This window comes from Trachymyrmex cornetzi, unplaced genomic scaffold (genome assembly GCF_001594075.2).
Source record: "Trachymyrmex cornetzi isolate Tcor2-1 unplaced genomic scaffold, Tcor1.1 scaffold346, whole genome shotgun sequence".
NCBI classification, from domain to species: domain Eukaryota; kingdom Metazoa; phylum Arthropoda; class Insecta; order Hymenoptera; family Formicidae; genus Trachymyrmex; species Trachymyrmex cornetzi.
This window is the reverse complement of record NW_017298173.1, coordinates 565,842-583,706: the sequence shown is the minus strand read 5'-3', so window position 1 is coordinate 583,706 and position 17,865 is coordinate 565,842. Positions and strand designations below refer to the sequence as shown.

Genomic DNA, 17,865 nt, shown 5'->3' with positions numbered 1-17,865 from the left:
TTGCTCGCAAACTTCACGCCGGCAACCATCGGGAGAGGCGAGCTCTACATGTGACCGCTTGCTCGTGGTGCTCAATTATCTTTTTTTTGTCATCTATTTCGCTTAAACGCGCTACACTCATTGAGTGAAGGCTCAAGACGCTTCTCATTTTTTCTTTTCGACCACGCGTTCTGCAATCGTATAAACGCGCGATCATCGTCGAGCAGACAACATGCGTATCCTGGTAAGTCTGCTCCTCTTCGAAGGCTTTCTGGGATCTTGCATGAAACAGATTCTAGCTATCCCTTGATGTGATAATCTTATAATCTCATAATATTAATATTATTAATAATATTAATAATACAATAATTATTATTAATATTAATAATATTATGCGTTAATAATTATAATTTAGATTAAAACGCGACAAATCTCGCGTAATTCGACAACTAAATTTTGGATTTTACTATAATGCAGTTTATTCAATTTGCGATAAACATAGCGGGCAAAAAATAAATAGAAAAAGAAATAGTCAATATTAAAAAATGAAGAGAAAAGTTAATATTTGTTTCTTCTTTCTGCCAAATATGAGTGATACAGTTTGTGGTAGTACCCATGATCGAAACCGAGAGAAAAGTATAATAATGTTTTTGCTTAATGAATGCATGAAACTAACATAACGTATATGCATGAATATAAGTTGTAATTTTAGAGGTACTCTGTTTAGAAGAAAAAGCTTTTATACGTAACATACAGATGAAGTATGATGTGCCATTGCATTTTTGTAATTTTACGAGGCTTTACGTATCTAGGTCACGGGAAAATATATAAATTGAATATGGATATGAAATATATATATACACACAGTATTTCACATTTAATCCTTCGTATATATACGAAACATTTATCGTTACATTAAACTTTGACATAGATTACTTCGTATTCATTTTGCCATCACTAATCTATACGTTTCAAATTGGCACTATTAAACAATGTATTTTATTTATTTTGTTTAAAAGTCGTTTATTCATGTCGGTCTATTTTTGTTATTTTATCGTACAGCTACGATAAATTTTCCGATTAAAAAAACGCATCGATAAAAATGCGCGCAATAATTTCTCCTTGCGACAGTCTTTCGCAGAAAAAATGGAGAACACGTTCAATTTTCATATATATTTCCGCATTAGTCACACTCCATGCATTTAATTTCCATGACAATAAACACGTCCAATCATTGAATTCTCTAAATCGCGAAGTCGAAGTTGATCGCCCGTACATATTTATGAACAGCCGTGCGTGATTTAATGTTATGTGCGTATATGGTAGGGTTATTCATCATCGTACGAAAGTTACGCGGCGCGAAACATCCATTACGACGTTGCATAATCTATTTAAATTACATAACTCATTAAATCTGTAAAGCTCACATAATGGCAATATTGTCGCGCGCGTCTTGCACTGATGATGACTAACGCAGACCATGACGAACGAGTCGTTAATTTGCATATACTTACGTATTTTCTAATTGTCCACTTTCTCTGTAGAAAGCACAAGTTGGCTAACTAATCCGAGACATCTGTTCGACACTTGCTGGCGATATTATTGTTGATATATGATGTGTTACCATCAAATCTGGTCAGTTTCCTATATGAATTGATTATATTCTATATTAATGTATAAAAAAGAGTCTTGAGTAAATGAAAGTTGCGATAGAATGTCAAAAGTGCAAAATACTAAAACATAAATTAAGAAATTTTTTTAATATTAAAAAAATTATTTTTTTTTAATATTTACATATAACAAAGACTTTAAAATAATATATTATTATTATTTGATAATTTTTAATTGAATTTAAATTATAATAACATTATTATTATTGATAATAATTATTATATTATTAATAATATTAATATTATGAGATTATGAGTCATCTCGTATCAAGGGAATGTATTCATTTACATTGAACGCAGTTGTTCACGTTGCACAGTGAATGGTAGTTGTATGACGGGAACGCACCGTCTAAACCGGCACAAAACGAATCAGTCTCGGTCACCGGATGTTAATCGAAGACTGCGACTATGGGAAAAAGTTACATTCGATCGTGGGTAACGTAATACGACATCATTAGCACACAAGGTACTCTCTTGTTCCCCTTACCGATCGCAATCGTGACCTACCTACCAATACATTCATCTTGTCCTGACCTTTCGCGGGGAAAGGTATCTTCGATGGTTTTACAAACATGACGAGGATTAAAACACTTTGTGTGTAAACGCGCATTGATACTCCACACTCTCGTCATACACCAACACCGCAAGTATCTCCTCGAGATGGACACAGCATGTCCCGATCTTTCTTAATCGCGCTGATCTTTCGTTTAGCTCGAATGAAATCATTTCGATTATAATTAACCCATGCGCGAATTTAAAATATTCACAAAATAACGCAAGCCATGTTTATTTTATGTAGTCTCTACACTTTCAAGAAAAGTCTACATAAAAATGAATTTAATATGATCGTGAATGCTCGTCACGGAAAGTCAGTGTGTTTAGCACTCGACAGTGACGAGCGCGAGTCCTTTGCCGAGGACGCCCGGTATCGCCTCATCCTGAAAACAACACCATGTCCGTTATTCATTTACAAGGATGATGTAATTAACTCAGCGATAATACTTATAGCGCGTCCGAGGAATCATTAATCAAATGGAATCATCATTTTCGCGGACAAGCTTTATAGTTTTTGAATTGTGCGAATCTTAGTTTTGAAACATCGTGAGTCTAACGGAACGGAGCAGATAACTGATGCAAATTAAAAAAAATTCGAAAATAAATTTATTCTACTTTTACAATCAATAATTTAAGAAATAAAATCACCGTGCAAGAAATCGCAAAAAGCCATTGAATGCATAATTTGCAAATTAATCTCTTATTTTACGAGCTATAGTCTTCAGACATAATAAATTTTAACAAAAGTAATTAATGCTGCAATTTTAAAATTAAATTGAGGCATTCCTGCATATTTCTTTCCTTTGAAATACTAGGCGCACCTGGCTAAATAATGATTATCTTTCTCTTGTTTTTTTAATACCCAATCTTACAAATATTTTTTAAAGACGTTAAAGTATATGTATAAGAATCACTTAATAATTTCTGTAAACGTGACAAAAATTGGCCCAAATACGAACGATCCATTGTGTAGAAGAGGAAAATTATCGAATATATTAAGAGTTAATGTAAATTATCGTAAACAATCTCTCAGAAGTACTAGTATAAGAAAAACAGATAATAATTTCATTTCTTCGTTTCAGTTGGTAGCGGCCCTTTTCGGGCTCGTTCACGGCCAATACTTCCAGGAACCGAAAAAGATCGTGAGCTACTCACATGATCTCGGTGACACCCGCGGTCATTATTCATTCTCTTACGAGACTGAGGGCGGCATACTTCAACGAGAGAGTGGCAGCCGCAAGTATGCCGGCACTTCCGACGAGACGCAACTCATTCAGGGCTCCGTGCAGTACAACGCGCCGGACGGTACCCCCATCGCCATGAGCTGGACCGCCGATGAGTTCGGCACCCAGGTATCCGGCAGCCACATCCCCACCCCGCCACCGATCCCGCCGGCGATTCAGCGTGCCCTTGAGTGGATCGCCAAGCAGCCCACGACCCCGGAACCGATCGAGAAGAACAATCCGACGCAGAACGCGGTCCCCCGCAGCGACAATCGCCAATTTCGATTATCCTCGAATAAACGAAACTGAATGCGTGTGCTCGCACAAAGTACCGTTAAGTTCATCCAAAATTGCCTGTCCTTCCTGTTGCTTCACATAGATAATACGCTTCCAATAAAAATTTATACTTTTATAGAAATTTTCGAGGGTTATATTGTCGGTGGAGACAGATTTTAGCAAGAGTTTTACCTTCCTTTACATTCCCGTGTTAGTCGAGGGGTGGTTTGATCAATAATCGTTCTTATATGCTTTCTTGTAGTTTGCGCATGATCTCATAATCAGGTGGTAAATCGTTTTAATATATAAAAAGATAAATCTCTTCTTTTCGTTATACATATGACATAGCACATTTGCCTTTGCCATCGTCATCTAGAATTGAAGTGAATGATCTACATCCGAGATGTAACATTCAAGCGTGTATAAACAATGGCATAAATAAGTGAGTATACACTGAAATTACTCGATAAATGTGCTTCATTTTTTTACACGTACCTGCCTTTTCTCAAAGTGTTAAGTTTCGACGAACAAAGAACTTCGCCCATTTTCGGCTCCTTGCGTAGAATTGTATTTCAGTTTGTAGATAATAATAATAGAAGTATAAATTATTAAAAATTAAATAGATCTAGATTCTCAAACCCGCGCGCGCGTACGGAAAGCAGTTTTAATATTTTAAACTTTAAAGATGTCGCGTCTTACTTGTCCGGTTGCTCATCATCAAAGTTGTTAAGGCTGATAAATGTTTATTATTGACATCTTTAAAAGATATCGTACGTCTTCAGCAAGATATTTGGCATATCTTAGATACCAAATGAATGATGTGAGGACAGCAATTTACAGTACGGGCACCATACTTACGTATGCAATAGAGGCGAAGGTGGTATTATGACCATGAGTGTATATATTGTAGCCTCCTTTAATATCGCCGCTATCATACAGCGAATCCTAATGATTACTTATGGAATTATTTGCTCAGTAATTCGCCGTTACACCATGACGCTAATATACTAATATTCGATAGCCAGCACTTATTATAATGCATTTTTACGTTCAAGTATTTTGAAACGTTTTTGAGGTACATTTTAGCATTTAATTACATCTACTTCCACATTTTTCGTAAACTTCAGCCCATTACAAACTTCAGCACATGAATATATGTATTTTTGAGTGTGTTATTTGCTATTTAACATTTTATTTGACTGTATATATTTTGATTTATGCAAATTTAAACAATAGCATAGCATTTTGCTAATATGGCCCTCTGTGAGTATTGATTACTCACGAGCTCTTTTTTGAAGTTTTCATATCAAAACAATTATTTGATAATCAATTGTAGCTCTACTGTTAGTTTATAGTTTATATTACGTGTATTATTTTTAGGAGAGAGAGAGAGAGAGAGAACTGAGATTTTTAGTACTATAAGCAGCTTATATGCAAAAGTTATGTGAATGTATATATGTACATTCATTTGCATATATTTAAAAATATTTTACTTTTTTGTTAATTTTGTGTAACCAAATAACGTTTTCTAAACAAAATTAATATTTTAAAGCTATTTTTATGGAAGGCCACATTACCACCCATTTTTTTCTTCGAGTCATTATGCAATGTTGCCACATTTTTATTAATAGTATCTCAAGTAATAAATATTTCGTAACTTTGAGTTCAGAATCGATTCGACAACATCTTAACGAATGTAATTGTCAAATTTTAAATTTAAATATTGATTATTAACAAAGTTATTGTGTAAAATGTAACTGCGGTACCATAATACCACCTTCTCCTCTACTATTTTCTGACAATGTCTTTTCTTTCACCGTTACGTTCTCTTACAACGTAAATATGGTACCATATTTTATTTATATATCTAGAGATTGCATCCCAGCACCGAAAGATCTGCAGCATTTGCTTCTTACCGCAGTCACTACGAGGATATGTTCTTGACACAGAAATAAATCTTGTGGGACGAGAGATATGGATAAAAAAAATCTAGAAGTATGTTTATTTATATAATAAAAACCATCAGTTGATTGAAAGCATTCTGCAAGTATAAATAGCAAAATAATGTACCTCATATGCTACATCGAGAGGTGAGGTTGTAACACTGATTTGCAACTGTTGTAGCAGTTGATACTTATGCAGTTTTAATCTATACTTTATGCTTTATAATCTGACGTATTACTCATCTCTGAGGGGCTTGAAGCTTTATATAAAGTAGCGCAGTTTTTTAGTCTGCAACCATACATTATTCCTAATTTATTCAACGAAAGCAATAAATAGATTGCATTTATTCATTTTTTATAGACGCATTATCATAATTCAGTCATATAAATTTTGTCCTTGATCATTTAAATAATGAAACGACTTGCATCGTGCAAATTAACTTATTCCCATCTCTTCTATAGTATTGTACTTAAAATTTTTATTTTGACGTAACGCGAAACTTAAAATGTCAAAGGCTGTAATTAATATTCATGATAGAGACGTTAATTATTGTCACTATTCATTATCGAGAGACTGTTGTTTTGCGTTGTATCCCCATAAAGCAATGGGTCATAAAAGAAGTTCTTGAAAAGAATTACAATGCACCTACACAAAGAAATTTTCGCACTGCTCTTCACTGTTCATAACTTTGTAAGCGTCCCAGCGTTTCACTAACGCTCCTCTCGTTAAAAATATTCTTAAAAATATTGTTAATGCGATTAATGAACCGATCACCGTTCATCTCTCCTCCGATAAATACCAACAAGTCTTGCACTGCGACGAAATTTATTTACAGTATATCATCAAGATTATGTTCATATACAAATATTATACAAAAAATTTGTTTTAATTATACAGGCGCATATAAATACAAAAATAATCACGACGCGAAGAGCTGAGTCTGTTGCTAGTCTATATCGGGACCAAATACTCGTCAATCCTCGTTACAATCATGATTCGGTTTCACACCAGGCTTCTTCTGATCGTCTCGTCGCCTCGAAATTCGTTTCACCGATTCTATCCTTCTTCCGTTATAGGGCCTTTTTCGGAATCCTTTAATGCTTCTCGTTCTCCTCGGGGTGTTCGGCGATATATTGAAGAGCCCTTAGAATTTGAGGTGGCACTGGAGGCGCGGTTGGCAAATGAGCACCTTCTGGCTGGAACCCATTCTCGTTGGCTATGTACGAGATTTGGTAGGTTTGACCATCGGCGTTAGTAAAGCTGAAGCTGCCATGTGCCTCCAGGGCCTCGTTGTCGGTACCAACGTTGTTAAGATGACCCTCCTCCTGGACCTGAATACCGTTACCAGTCTCGTAGTTGTAATTGTAGGATCCATCGGGATTGGGTCCGTCCAAGGCTTGCTTGACGATGGGGATTGGGCTGGTGTTGTCAACTGGGGCGGCGATTGCCACTGCCACGAGGGCACACAAAGCAATTACCTAAAAGGACAAAGAATCATACAATCCTTCTGCCGTTATGGAAGAATATTATTGGACTCACAAAAAAAATTGGAAATAATTGGAAAATCAATCAAATCGAATATTGTACACTATTCGTTTTAGTAGTTTTTTCATTAATCCAATTATAGTACTCTTCGATAAGGTATTATATATTTCGACTTTATTTTTGTGATAGAATAAGGATTTTTTCTGAAGAGTATTGAAAGAGCAAAGATATTATCAATATAATTTATTTTTATCTGAAATAGTGCACGATTTAGTATAAAAAATATTTATCTTTATCTAAATAGTTATATAATAACATATATTAATTCTACATAAAATTGACACCTCGATTAGAGATTTTAATACCATTTTATGTTAGAAGAAAAACAAACATTTTATAAAGTAAAAATATAGAAAATAAATGAATATTATAGCGTATATATATATTTATTATGTTAATTATAATTTTGTAACATTTATTATAAACGCTTATTCTTATTTACAACTTAATTGAAAAATTTAAACTATATTGTTTATGAGCAATAAAAATTAAATAATTTAATTAATTTAATGTAACAAAGATTACATATTTAAATTAAAAGAACTTTGCACTGATTAACCAAAATAAACATTTTAATTGATTTACAAAGGCACTCGAATTACAAAAATATTGCAAATTTGAAATTACGTCTATAAATAATTGTACCACTGCGTTACGTAAAGTATTTTATTCGCACAAAAACTCAAACTCACCAATAGATTCATATTGAAAGAAAGATATTTTATTTTCCAGCTGTCACTTGGAAGCTTGTCATGCACAGACTTACATCTTTTGCACATCTTCCGCTTTATATATCCTCCATCTGAACATTCGGGGACTTTCTGGTGATACCTTATTTAGCCCCCTCTATTCTCTGGATCCTCTTGTTCATCCTCCCACTTGAATAAGTCGTAGCAATGTAGCATACATCCGAATTTTGCGGATGAGTCGAACGTGCGCGCGCGCGCACATACACACACACACTTGTGAAAGATCTGGTCTTCTCGGGAAGATTTCAAACTTCGTATGAAGTCATACGTATTCCTAAAATCGCAAAAGGTCGTCATCTCAATTTAGCAAAAAAGGTGAACTCGCTTAAGATAGAAATTAAATAATCCTGTTATTATGGAAAAAAATAGCGTACACTTTATCAGCTCCAAGCTAAAAATAATGGTCGAAATTCGCATAAATTGCTGCATAAATTGCCATTCTAAATGTGCAATAATAAATAACGATCAATACGAGCAGTATCACACAAAGTATCATGATACATATAAATTTAAAAAAATGTCAAAATAAAACACAATGTAAAACAGATTTGTCAAAAGATATTATTCTATAAAAAGAGATAGCAATCAAATCATGTAACTTGACTTTATTTTTATGTTAGTCATATTTTTTAAAAACTATTTTATATAAAATGCATGTTGAGCATTTTTTATATAATATCTCTATTACACTTGGAAAAGTGATATATTATATTTTCTTTTTCGTAAAATTCATGTACATTCTTTTTTTTTTAATTTTTGCATCTATATACTGCCAATATACATCTATCTTAAGAAAGTATTTTTAGACGAATATGTACATATATATAATTCATAATTTTATATAAAATCTTAATAGTTAGATGTATCTAACATTTTTTAATAGATATATCTGACTTTTTCTGGTTGAGGAATGAAATTGCATTCACACACAAAAAAATCACAAAAAACTTCTAGTATTATACATATATGTATACGAAGTCCTTTTGTTAATTAGTATAACTATTATTATTTATTCTTAAAATTTTCTAGCAAAAATAAATTTTAGCTTAGTCCTAATATAACACAAAATTAGAGATAATTTTAATTTATAATTTTAGAATATATTGGAAAAATGTTTAAAATGAATCGTTATCCGTTTATTTTTAATTAATGTAAAAATAGAATTTCGTAACATTATTTTTTTAAAAGCTCTAAGATATTTATGAGCGTATTTCTGTATTGTATTCTGTAGTATATTTAAAGTAGAAAATTTGCTCTCACACACACGCGCGCGCGCGCGCGCACGCACGCGCACACACACACACACACACACACACCATTTAAAATTGAAACTTTATACACAGTATTATATATGTGATTTTTTAAATAAATAATCTCTTGACTGTCATAATCGTTATTGCTTCCATCATGATTAATAAAATGTAATTTGGTATTTCTGGAAATGCATTTGACCTAAAAAAATATGTTTCTTATTCACACATGACATATTTAAAATGGATAAATGCAAAAAACGATACAGAAAAAGACAATAACTGCCATTAAAAATAGATGAAGCCATAACAGAGTTTTTTCTTGTCCAATAAAATGCATCTGTCGAATGCTCATTGGAATATAAAAAAACTGATATACATCTATGCTAAAGGACAACTCGTGATCATCGAAAGATCCACGTATTCATATAACATGTTAAAAATAGCACGGTAAGATATCAATTGCAATGTAAATCATCACATTCAAATTTAGTTACTAGAGTTATTCTCGTATATCTTTCAGAATATTTCTTTCAAAAAATAATATTAATTAACAAATCGCCTCACAATTTCAATTGCCTGAAATTTCAAAACCAGGAATTGCGAAAATATACAGTTAGTGTCTTATGAATCATCTTTGTCTGTCGTCGCAGACACGTAAGTGTCGTTAATTTTCTCACGTAAGTAGGTATATATTTATTAGCAGGGTTGGGAAAGTTATTTTATAAGTTACTTATAAGTTATTTTTCAAGTCACTTTATATGTGTTTGTTACAAAAATTGAGTACAAAAATAATACAAAATTAGAGAGCAAATAATTATAATTAAATATAATATAAAAAATAAAATACACCTTATTGTCACTTAATAAAATGTACGAACTGTAAAATTACCGGATATCTGGTACAAATTTCATAAAATTAAAAAAAAATAAAAAGCAAAGGTAAAATCGCAATAATTGTTGATCGGCTGTAGAACAGGGTCGTTTGCAATACAGTTTCAATACATTTCTTAGTAATCAAAGTTTAATACTAATAAATTTTTCATAATAGATAATAACATTTTAGTGTTTTCCAGTTGAAAAGAATAGAATTCTGCATTATAATGACGCAAAGTTTCAATATAAAGTTGCTGGGTACTAATTATATCCGGCTATCCGACCGGATAGTAGAAAAAGATAGTAGAATCAGATAATACCGAATACCAGATATTTAGTGCATCCCTAATAAAAAATAACTTATAAGTAATTTATAAAGTAACTTCCCCAACCTTGCATATCAGCCTATACATATTAGCCCCGCGGTTCAGGTAAAAGAACATTCAAGTAAAAAATTAGATTTGTGTCAAACCACCGTTGCTAACCGTTCGCAACGATACGAACTCATCTGGTAGTATAGATAATATTTAAAATGTATAAATCATTTGTGCCAAGTGACATTATTCCGAGCATTTATTCTGGTAGCTGAATGAATGACCGAGTGGTTCGCAAAATGAGTTAGTCGTCATAGCGAGAAATGGCAACTTATTGAATGTAAATGACATGTGTCTCTGGGTATACATGTCAAATGCATATATTTTGTCCCTAAAAGTGTTAATAATCAAGTAGTTCAAAAATATTTTCATCGTTTATATTTAACATTGTTCTCCAGGAAATATGTAATATCTTTTATCGATATCTTCTATCGAATTTCCAGATCATTTCCAGTTATATTTGCATTACTGTTATATTATTACTATTACGAATCATTATTTAAATCATTCAAAGGATTTTTAATATGCAAAAAATGCATATATATCTAATAATAAAATTAGCTAGTAGTATAATATTTGAAAAATTATAATACGTAAATTATATTATGTGTGCAAGAAGAAAGAGAAAAAGTGAGAATATTCTTGTAATAAATTAAGCTTACGCGCTACGCAAATGTGTGATAAAAGTAAATCAACGGAAAGCACACAATCTGAAGATGGAAAAACGGAGGATAAAAGGAAATAAAAGATAGAATAAAATAGTGACAGGATGGAGAACGTTTCTCCGTCCGTATTTAATGGGCATTCGCGCAGTAATTGTTTGAGAGAAATTATTTGGGAAGAACCTCGGCTAAGAGAGTTATCTGTGGACACACTCTTCTCGGGAGATTTACAACAAGCATACCGATGTAAACTTAATAATATTATTTAGCGATGGTATCTTTCGGTTTTGAGAGTAACACCGCTCGCAGCTACCTCATGACCTTCGGACACGTGTGAACACGTGTGTTGCCGTGAAAAGTTATTGAACGATGTCATTATTATCAAGCGGGCATCACGGGATACTACAAGTACATACAGGTAAAGCATACGCGCCCCAGTGTTTGAAAAGAAAAAAAACGTCATTCTTGTTTCGCGAGAAATGTGAAAGTATAAACCTATACAGTAAATATAAAAAGTATTCATTCAAAGCAGTTTTTATTTAAAAAACTCATTATTTATAGAAAATAAACATGAAATTAATTAATATTTTATTAACAACGAGTACGTTTTGTTCTAATATAAACAAAAAAGCTTTGTAAAAATAATTGTGTTTGTGATTTTAAAAGTAAATTTTTTAATTGTATAAATAAGTTATAATTTTTGTGTCTAAATAATACAATTTTTTACATTTTTTTATCAAAATTATTATTGAAATAATGTATTACACGACTTTTTTGATAAATAATTTTTAAGAATATATAATTTTTAGGGATTTTATATTTTGTTAAGAAATTGATAATTAATCTTCCGTCTGTAATTATATTTTTTATTCCTCTATATATGACCTAGATCTTTTTTGTCCAGCCAAAGTTATTCTTTTCTCTCTCTCTCTCTCTCTCTCTCTCTCTCTCTCTCTCTCTCTCTCTCTTAGATTTAAAAAAAAATGTGGAAAGATTTAGAGTTACTTTTTAACACCACTATTACATTATCAAATAATTTTGTAACTTAAATGTTAAAAATTTTATTTAATAAAATTGAAATTTGAGAGTAAAGTTTTGTTTGAAAAGAGATTAACACACACACACACACACACACAATTACAGATGGAGGATTCTTTTTAAAACTAAAGGATCAATTTTAAGCAGAATCGTAAGACTCGTAACTCGTTCTTGTAAAACTTGTAAGAACTTATTATAGTTGATGTTGTAATTTCATTCGTATGTATCGTAAGACATATGATCATTTGTAAATATTTACCATTTCTCGTAAATCTTACGGTTAGCAAGAAGCTGTCTATATAAAGATATTGAATAAAAAGTACTTGCAAATTCTTATAAATCTTACAAAAACATGTTACGAGCATTATAATTCTACTTAGAATTGACCCATAAATAATTAATTAATTTTTATTAAATTATCATTAAATTAAATAATAATGATATTAATTAATTATTAAAGGATTAAGTAATTTATAATTAATTTATTATAATTTAATAAAATCTTTTAATAATAAAGTTTTTTTAAATATATTTCTCATGTACGAATACTTTTTACATTCACTGTATTAAAAAAAAAAATGAAAGAAAAAGACATTCGAATTGAAGAGGATCCGCGTATTACAACTAGACAAGTTACTAAACTGAATCGGTAAAGAATTCATATTCCGACAGATTTATCTAACATTTTAATCACTATTATTTAATGTCAAAATCGTCACGCATGGTGTTGGTGGATATTTATTCCACATACAAATCGCCGAGAGATTTAGTTATGTAAAGCCGTGATCAGACTAGAGATTGAGAATAGATTGAAATTCAACAAATCAAAGCAAAGTTCACTAAACTTAAGATTGGTTTTCTTTCTTTTGATTGGTTAAATTTCAGTCCAATCTCAATCTCAATCTCTAGTCTGACGGCTTTTACACAATTATGATCATGTAATTTTCATTTAATTCTGAAACATACAAAAGCCGCCAAATGACCGAAGGTCATCATTTCGAGCCGAAGATATTAGACTTTGCATCATAATAAAATCTCGATAGATCCTTATCTTCGTCTTCTTCTCCTCTCCTCTTTCTTCTTCTCGTCTTCCTTCCCTTACGCCTCGCAATATATTTCGCAATGAAATTAAACGTGCGTACACATGAATTTCTAATTTCCAAATTAATTGCGCGCCAGTATCCGCTTTTGCGTCCTCGTTAGTCTTCTCTTTGCCGAATTTCAAGATGTGGATACATATGCTCGTTAAATTAAGTCACCGTATTCGTAATCATCCCAGCGGCTCCGCAGATTGTGACGCAAATGAACGACGAGATGCGCAACTATCTTAATATACTTCAGCATTGATTGCTCACCGCATTTCAAGATCATTGAATAAACAACAGCCACGTACACTGTCCTTCGCGCAGACAGATCATTCAATGTTAAACCGCGAAGCAAACAAATCGAAGTTAACGGACAAATCACCTCCGAAGAATAATTGCAGATGATCACAAGAATAAAAGGAAGACGGATAAAGAATACACACATCATAAATTTTGCTGAGAGAGAACAAGAATTTATTAAGTAAAATAATAATTTCTTACGTATAAAACAAATCCATCATCTTGCGAGTATAATAATAACAGATAATTATGTACACTATATAATATAAAAAAATGTGTATCAAGAAAAGTAAATAAAAATTTGCAAACGCGTACTCTTATTTAATATGGTATCTATGAGAATACATATGAAGTAGGGTAAGAATACGCAACTCAAAATTTAATAGTAATTACATATGAATACATTTCCTTTATAAAAGCCATGATAAGCTTTATAAGCCAGAATAAGCTTCATACCACTTATAAATTTTACACAAAATTAAATTATTTTCAAATAATAACAATTAAAGTAATTAACACTTTTACCTCTGAGGAAAGCAGATTCAAATTAACGATCGAGTCATCTCCTAGAACAATTGGTTGCAATAATGACATTTACGAACTTACAAAAATTAATATAATTATCATGTGTGTATTATTAATATATTACAATATCCATTATAAATTATTACTGTATTAATACTCTGTACGCATGAGATAACAATAACAGTTATAATATGTTTTATTTTTTAATATAACATATTTTACACTGGACACAGGGATGTTAATAATTATCAGTATCATCGTTACTTCGAGTATTACAAAAAAAGAGACAAATTAATCGTGATTGGCCGACGCTCGGAGGTCTCGTTTCGCTTATTCCTCATAATGGAATAAAACACCATTATTTTATACCGCGGATCGCGGAGAGGTCATTCCGCTAACCCAAATACTACAGCACAGCATTTTTACTTTCACGGCGCGGCAGATGAGCCAAACTCACTTGAGTTGCTTCAACGGACTGTTACGCAGTCGGATGATTAAAGAGCCGCGAACGGCGGGCTCGATAACAATTTATCACCTGATACTTCACGGCAGATAGACATGTTCGGCGTGCGTGTTCATCCTGTGCACTCATGCGGCGAGAGGATCACGATGAAAAATGATACCTCGCGAAATTACTGATACGCAGGACATAAAGCCGCGTTTTGTGGGGAGTCAGTTTGTCGCGACGTGAGATCTTTCTTTATCGAAATATTTCGGTATAACTTTGAAGGTTCATTATTATCTAAATATTTCGACACCTGTGATACCCTTAAACCGCATGACGTACTTATTGCTGAATGCGAAATGAGAAAATCTTGGCAATTTGATGGAGAGAGAGAGAGAGAGAGATGAATAAATAAAGCATTTATTACTGTTCTATAACAAGCTCTATTTCTGTCCCTTTCACACACACACGCGCGCGCGCGCGCAGTAATTAAACGAGACCGTCCAAGGAAAAAAATATCGTAAAATAAGAAAAATAATATAAATAAAAAAAGATAACAATGAAAATAAATAAAAATAAAATAAAAGATAATAATAGATGTTACAATCAGAAACGAAAAATAAAAAGACAGAGAGAGAGAGAGAGAGAGAGAGGCAAAAGAAGAAATCTGCCTTTAAATTGGAACAGAGGTAAATTCGATTTTCCTAACTCAACGTATAGAATTAGGTACTTAATTCTGTTCCAATAGTTTCTGAGATCCTAAAGAGAAGAAAAATCAATAGGATCTACTATATAGGAAACGTTTTGGTGTATTTATTGTTTAATCACATCTTCGTCAAAATATAAATATTTTATAATACGTATTTTAGACAAATTGCAATTTTTATTTTTCTACGAATTTATGTGCAAAATATGCAGACTTATTATATGCGAATCGTGGTGTTTTTATTCGTGGCGCGATCTATGGTACCTTTCACTCACTCTTTGAGTTCTTATGATCATTAACATCCAGTCGGCCTCAGAAATGACGAACACAATTACGATTGCTGTATCGTTAATACTCAATTTCTAAAGAGAAAGGGAAGACTTGTAGATCCTTTCAATAATATGACGTATTCAATTTTATTCGTTTTTATTTATTATAACATGTTTTTCATTTAAGTTATGAGAAGATCATTTGAATCACAATTCTGCTTTATCGGCAGAAATCGGTAAGAAATCCTGCAAGAAGTAGATAGAGGACTCAAACTGATGTTTTCGTTGCAGATTTTGTGCGCGAAATTAAAATGATGACGAGAACGGAACGAAATTAACACGCAAATTCCTTCTAAGGATTAGTTCGAGCTATAAAAGTATTTGACATTAACATATAGAAACAGGACAGATCTGTTTTTGCATTCCCTTCAAAGATGATTTTAATACGACATTAAATGCACTAATATTTCCAATTACAACATTGGTGAAACAATATAGCAAAGTTATAACAATTTTGAAAAAACGTCGTAAATTTGATCATAAAATTCTTGTGTTTTCAAACTGCAGCAGCATATAGAAAAATTTTCAACTAAGATTTTCGACTCTTTAATCAATTCATAGATTCTTCTGAAAAGATGCTCAATTAATGTATATTCTTGCCAAGAATCTCTGAATCATAAGCAATTAAAACCTTGAAATTCTCATAAATCTAGCTTCAAGGATATAAAAATACTTACTTTTTCTGTTAATTTTAAATAGATTCCATTCCGGCAAAAATTTGGCGATCAAAACATTAGCGAGACAATTTAATGTTGGAACGTTTCAAAAAATTATGATGTCTATTTAATTTTAAGGTACAAGTTTCTCGAACATTCGATAAGAAATATAAGAAATATATATATGCTGTTTAGCATATATGCATATATATTCTGATTGTAGCTTATGTTTTTTGCAAACGTTTTTTTATGAGCAACAATGGGTGCAATCCCATAGCAAGCAACATGATTGCATCCCAGAATACATCATCGGAGAGATCAGGCATTGACTTCTATTTAATAGAATTCGTGTCTCCCGATTGTTTCGCTTACGCTTGTGTGTGAGACTCAGTTCTATCAAAGACTTTTGTTTTTACGTGTATAAAAAGTCTACTTTATTTCAAGAGAAGGGATGATTACTATCTGAAAGGATATGTTCGTCCTGACACGAGTCCTTCGACTTATGACCTCTTTTTCCTCCTCAGAAATCAACATCACGCTACATTAGATACAATATTAAAGATTCGCAGTATCCGAAAAGAGACTATACTGAAACGAATCGCGCGCATTCCTTTCCCTGCAATTATAAGTGACTCCTTTTATGTATATATAAATTATATTTGATACATTTACTTTACATTCTACAAACTATATTGGTATTTATTATAAAATTATTTTATGATAAAATATTTGAACTATTTAATTACATAGCGTTTCTCGCAAAACAGAAATATTTTATTTTGGCAGACAAAATGCATGAGTACAATCAAAATTTTTATTTAAATTAGAACATCTTTTTTTTCGTTATATTCATCATTAATGAAACAAAGCAAGATAATAAATATCTGTTTTGTGAAGTGATAAGATATTTTTAACATCTTATTTTCTAATTATTTCAATTAAAATATTGTCGTTTGCATAATCTTTATTTTCGAGAAAATAGCCAAGGAACAGTAGTGCAATCATCCTGTCGCACGATCATGATAAATGATAACCGAACTTGGGTATTCGGCTTACGTTGCGCCCGTCAAGGATCCACGGATTTGTTACACGTTGGTTGAATTTATAACGGTGCACGAAGCAACGAAAATTCACACAACGACATCACCGAGTCAATGGAATGTGGCGAAAACTCACGTCGTATTAAGTGGTCCCGCACTTTTCCGTCGAAAGAAAAATTTATAGTCGACTTAGCGAAGGAAAATTTTATCTTTCTCCCGGCGCCCACACGAAGGATAATCCTTTGTTGCCGGCGTGTTTGGCTCACAAGATTTACCTTGTCGTCTTTTAATATTTTACAACGTGATGAAGTTACCCTTCAAACGCGCACAAGTGTCGGATCTTGAATTTTGTTGTAAATTTTCTGTACTGGCAATAAAGCAATTTATCTAGCCGTTTTAAAATAATTTCTAATTAATTTTCGAAAATAGGCTATTTAGCTTATCTACAAACACGTAGCTATTTTAGCTAAACTGGTCTCGGGTTTTGACAGCCTCAGGTAAGCGCATGCCATACATGTTTACTTTGTGATCCCCGAAGGCAGACTTGCTAAAGATATACGAATTTGCTTTCGCAAACTCAAAGTGCATATTAAGAATTTTTATTAGCTATATTCATTATTAATCCATAAGTGTTCGCA

General features: G+C 32.2%; 2 protein-coding genes across 2 annotated transcripts; one reads left to right on the top strand and one right to left on the bottom strand.

Moving 5' to 3' along the window:
- CPR17 (cuticular protein 17) lies at window positions 1-3,845 on the top strand. The gene is made up of 2 exons (XM_018510643.1): window positions 1-223; window positions 3,287-3,845. The coding sequence occupies exons 1-2, from the start codon at window positions 212-214 to the stop codon at window positions 3,734-3,736; spliced, it is 462 nt and encodes a 153-aa protein (XP_018366145.1). The 5' UTR covers window positions 1-211; the 3' UTR covers window positions 3,737-3,845.
- A 2,704-nt stretch (window positions 3,846-6,549) lies between these two features.
- On the bottom strand, window positions 6,550-7,971 carry LOC108763214 (larval cuticle protein 8). The gene is made up of 2 exons (XM_018510644.1): window positions 7,885-7,971; window positions 6,550-7,125 (listed from the first exon to the last, which is right to left on the bottom strand). Exons 1-2 carry the CDS (start codon window positions 7,969-7,971, stop codon window positions 6,742-6,744), a joined length of 471 nt encoding a protein of 156 aa, XP_018366146.1. The 3' UTR covers window positions 6,550-6,741.
- Window positions 7,972-17,865: the final 9,894 nt, after the last annotated feature.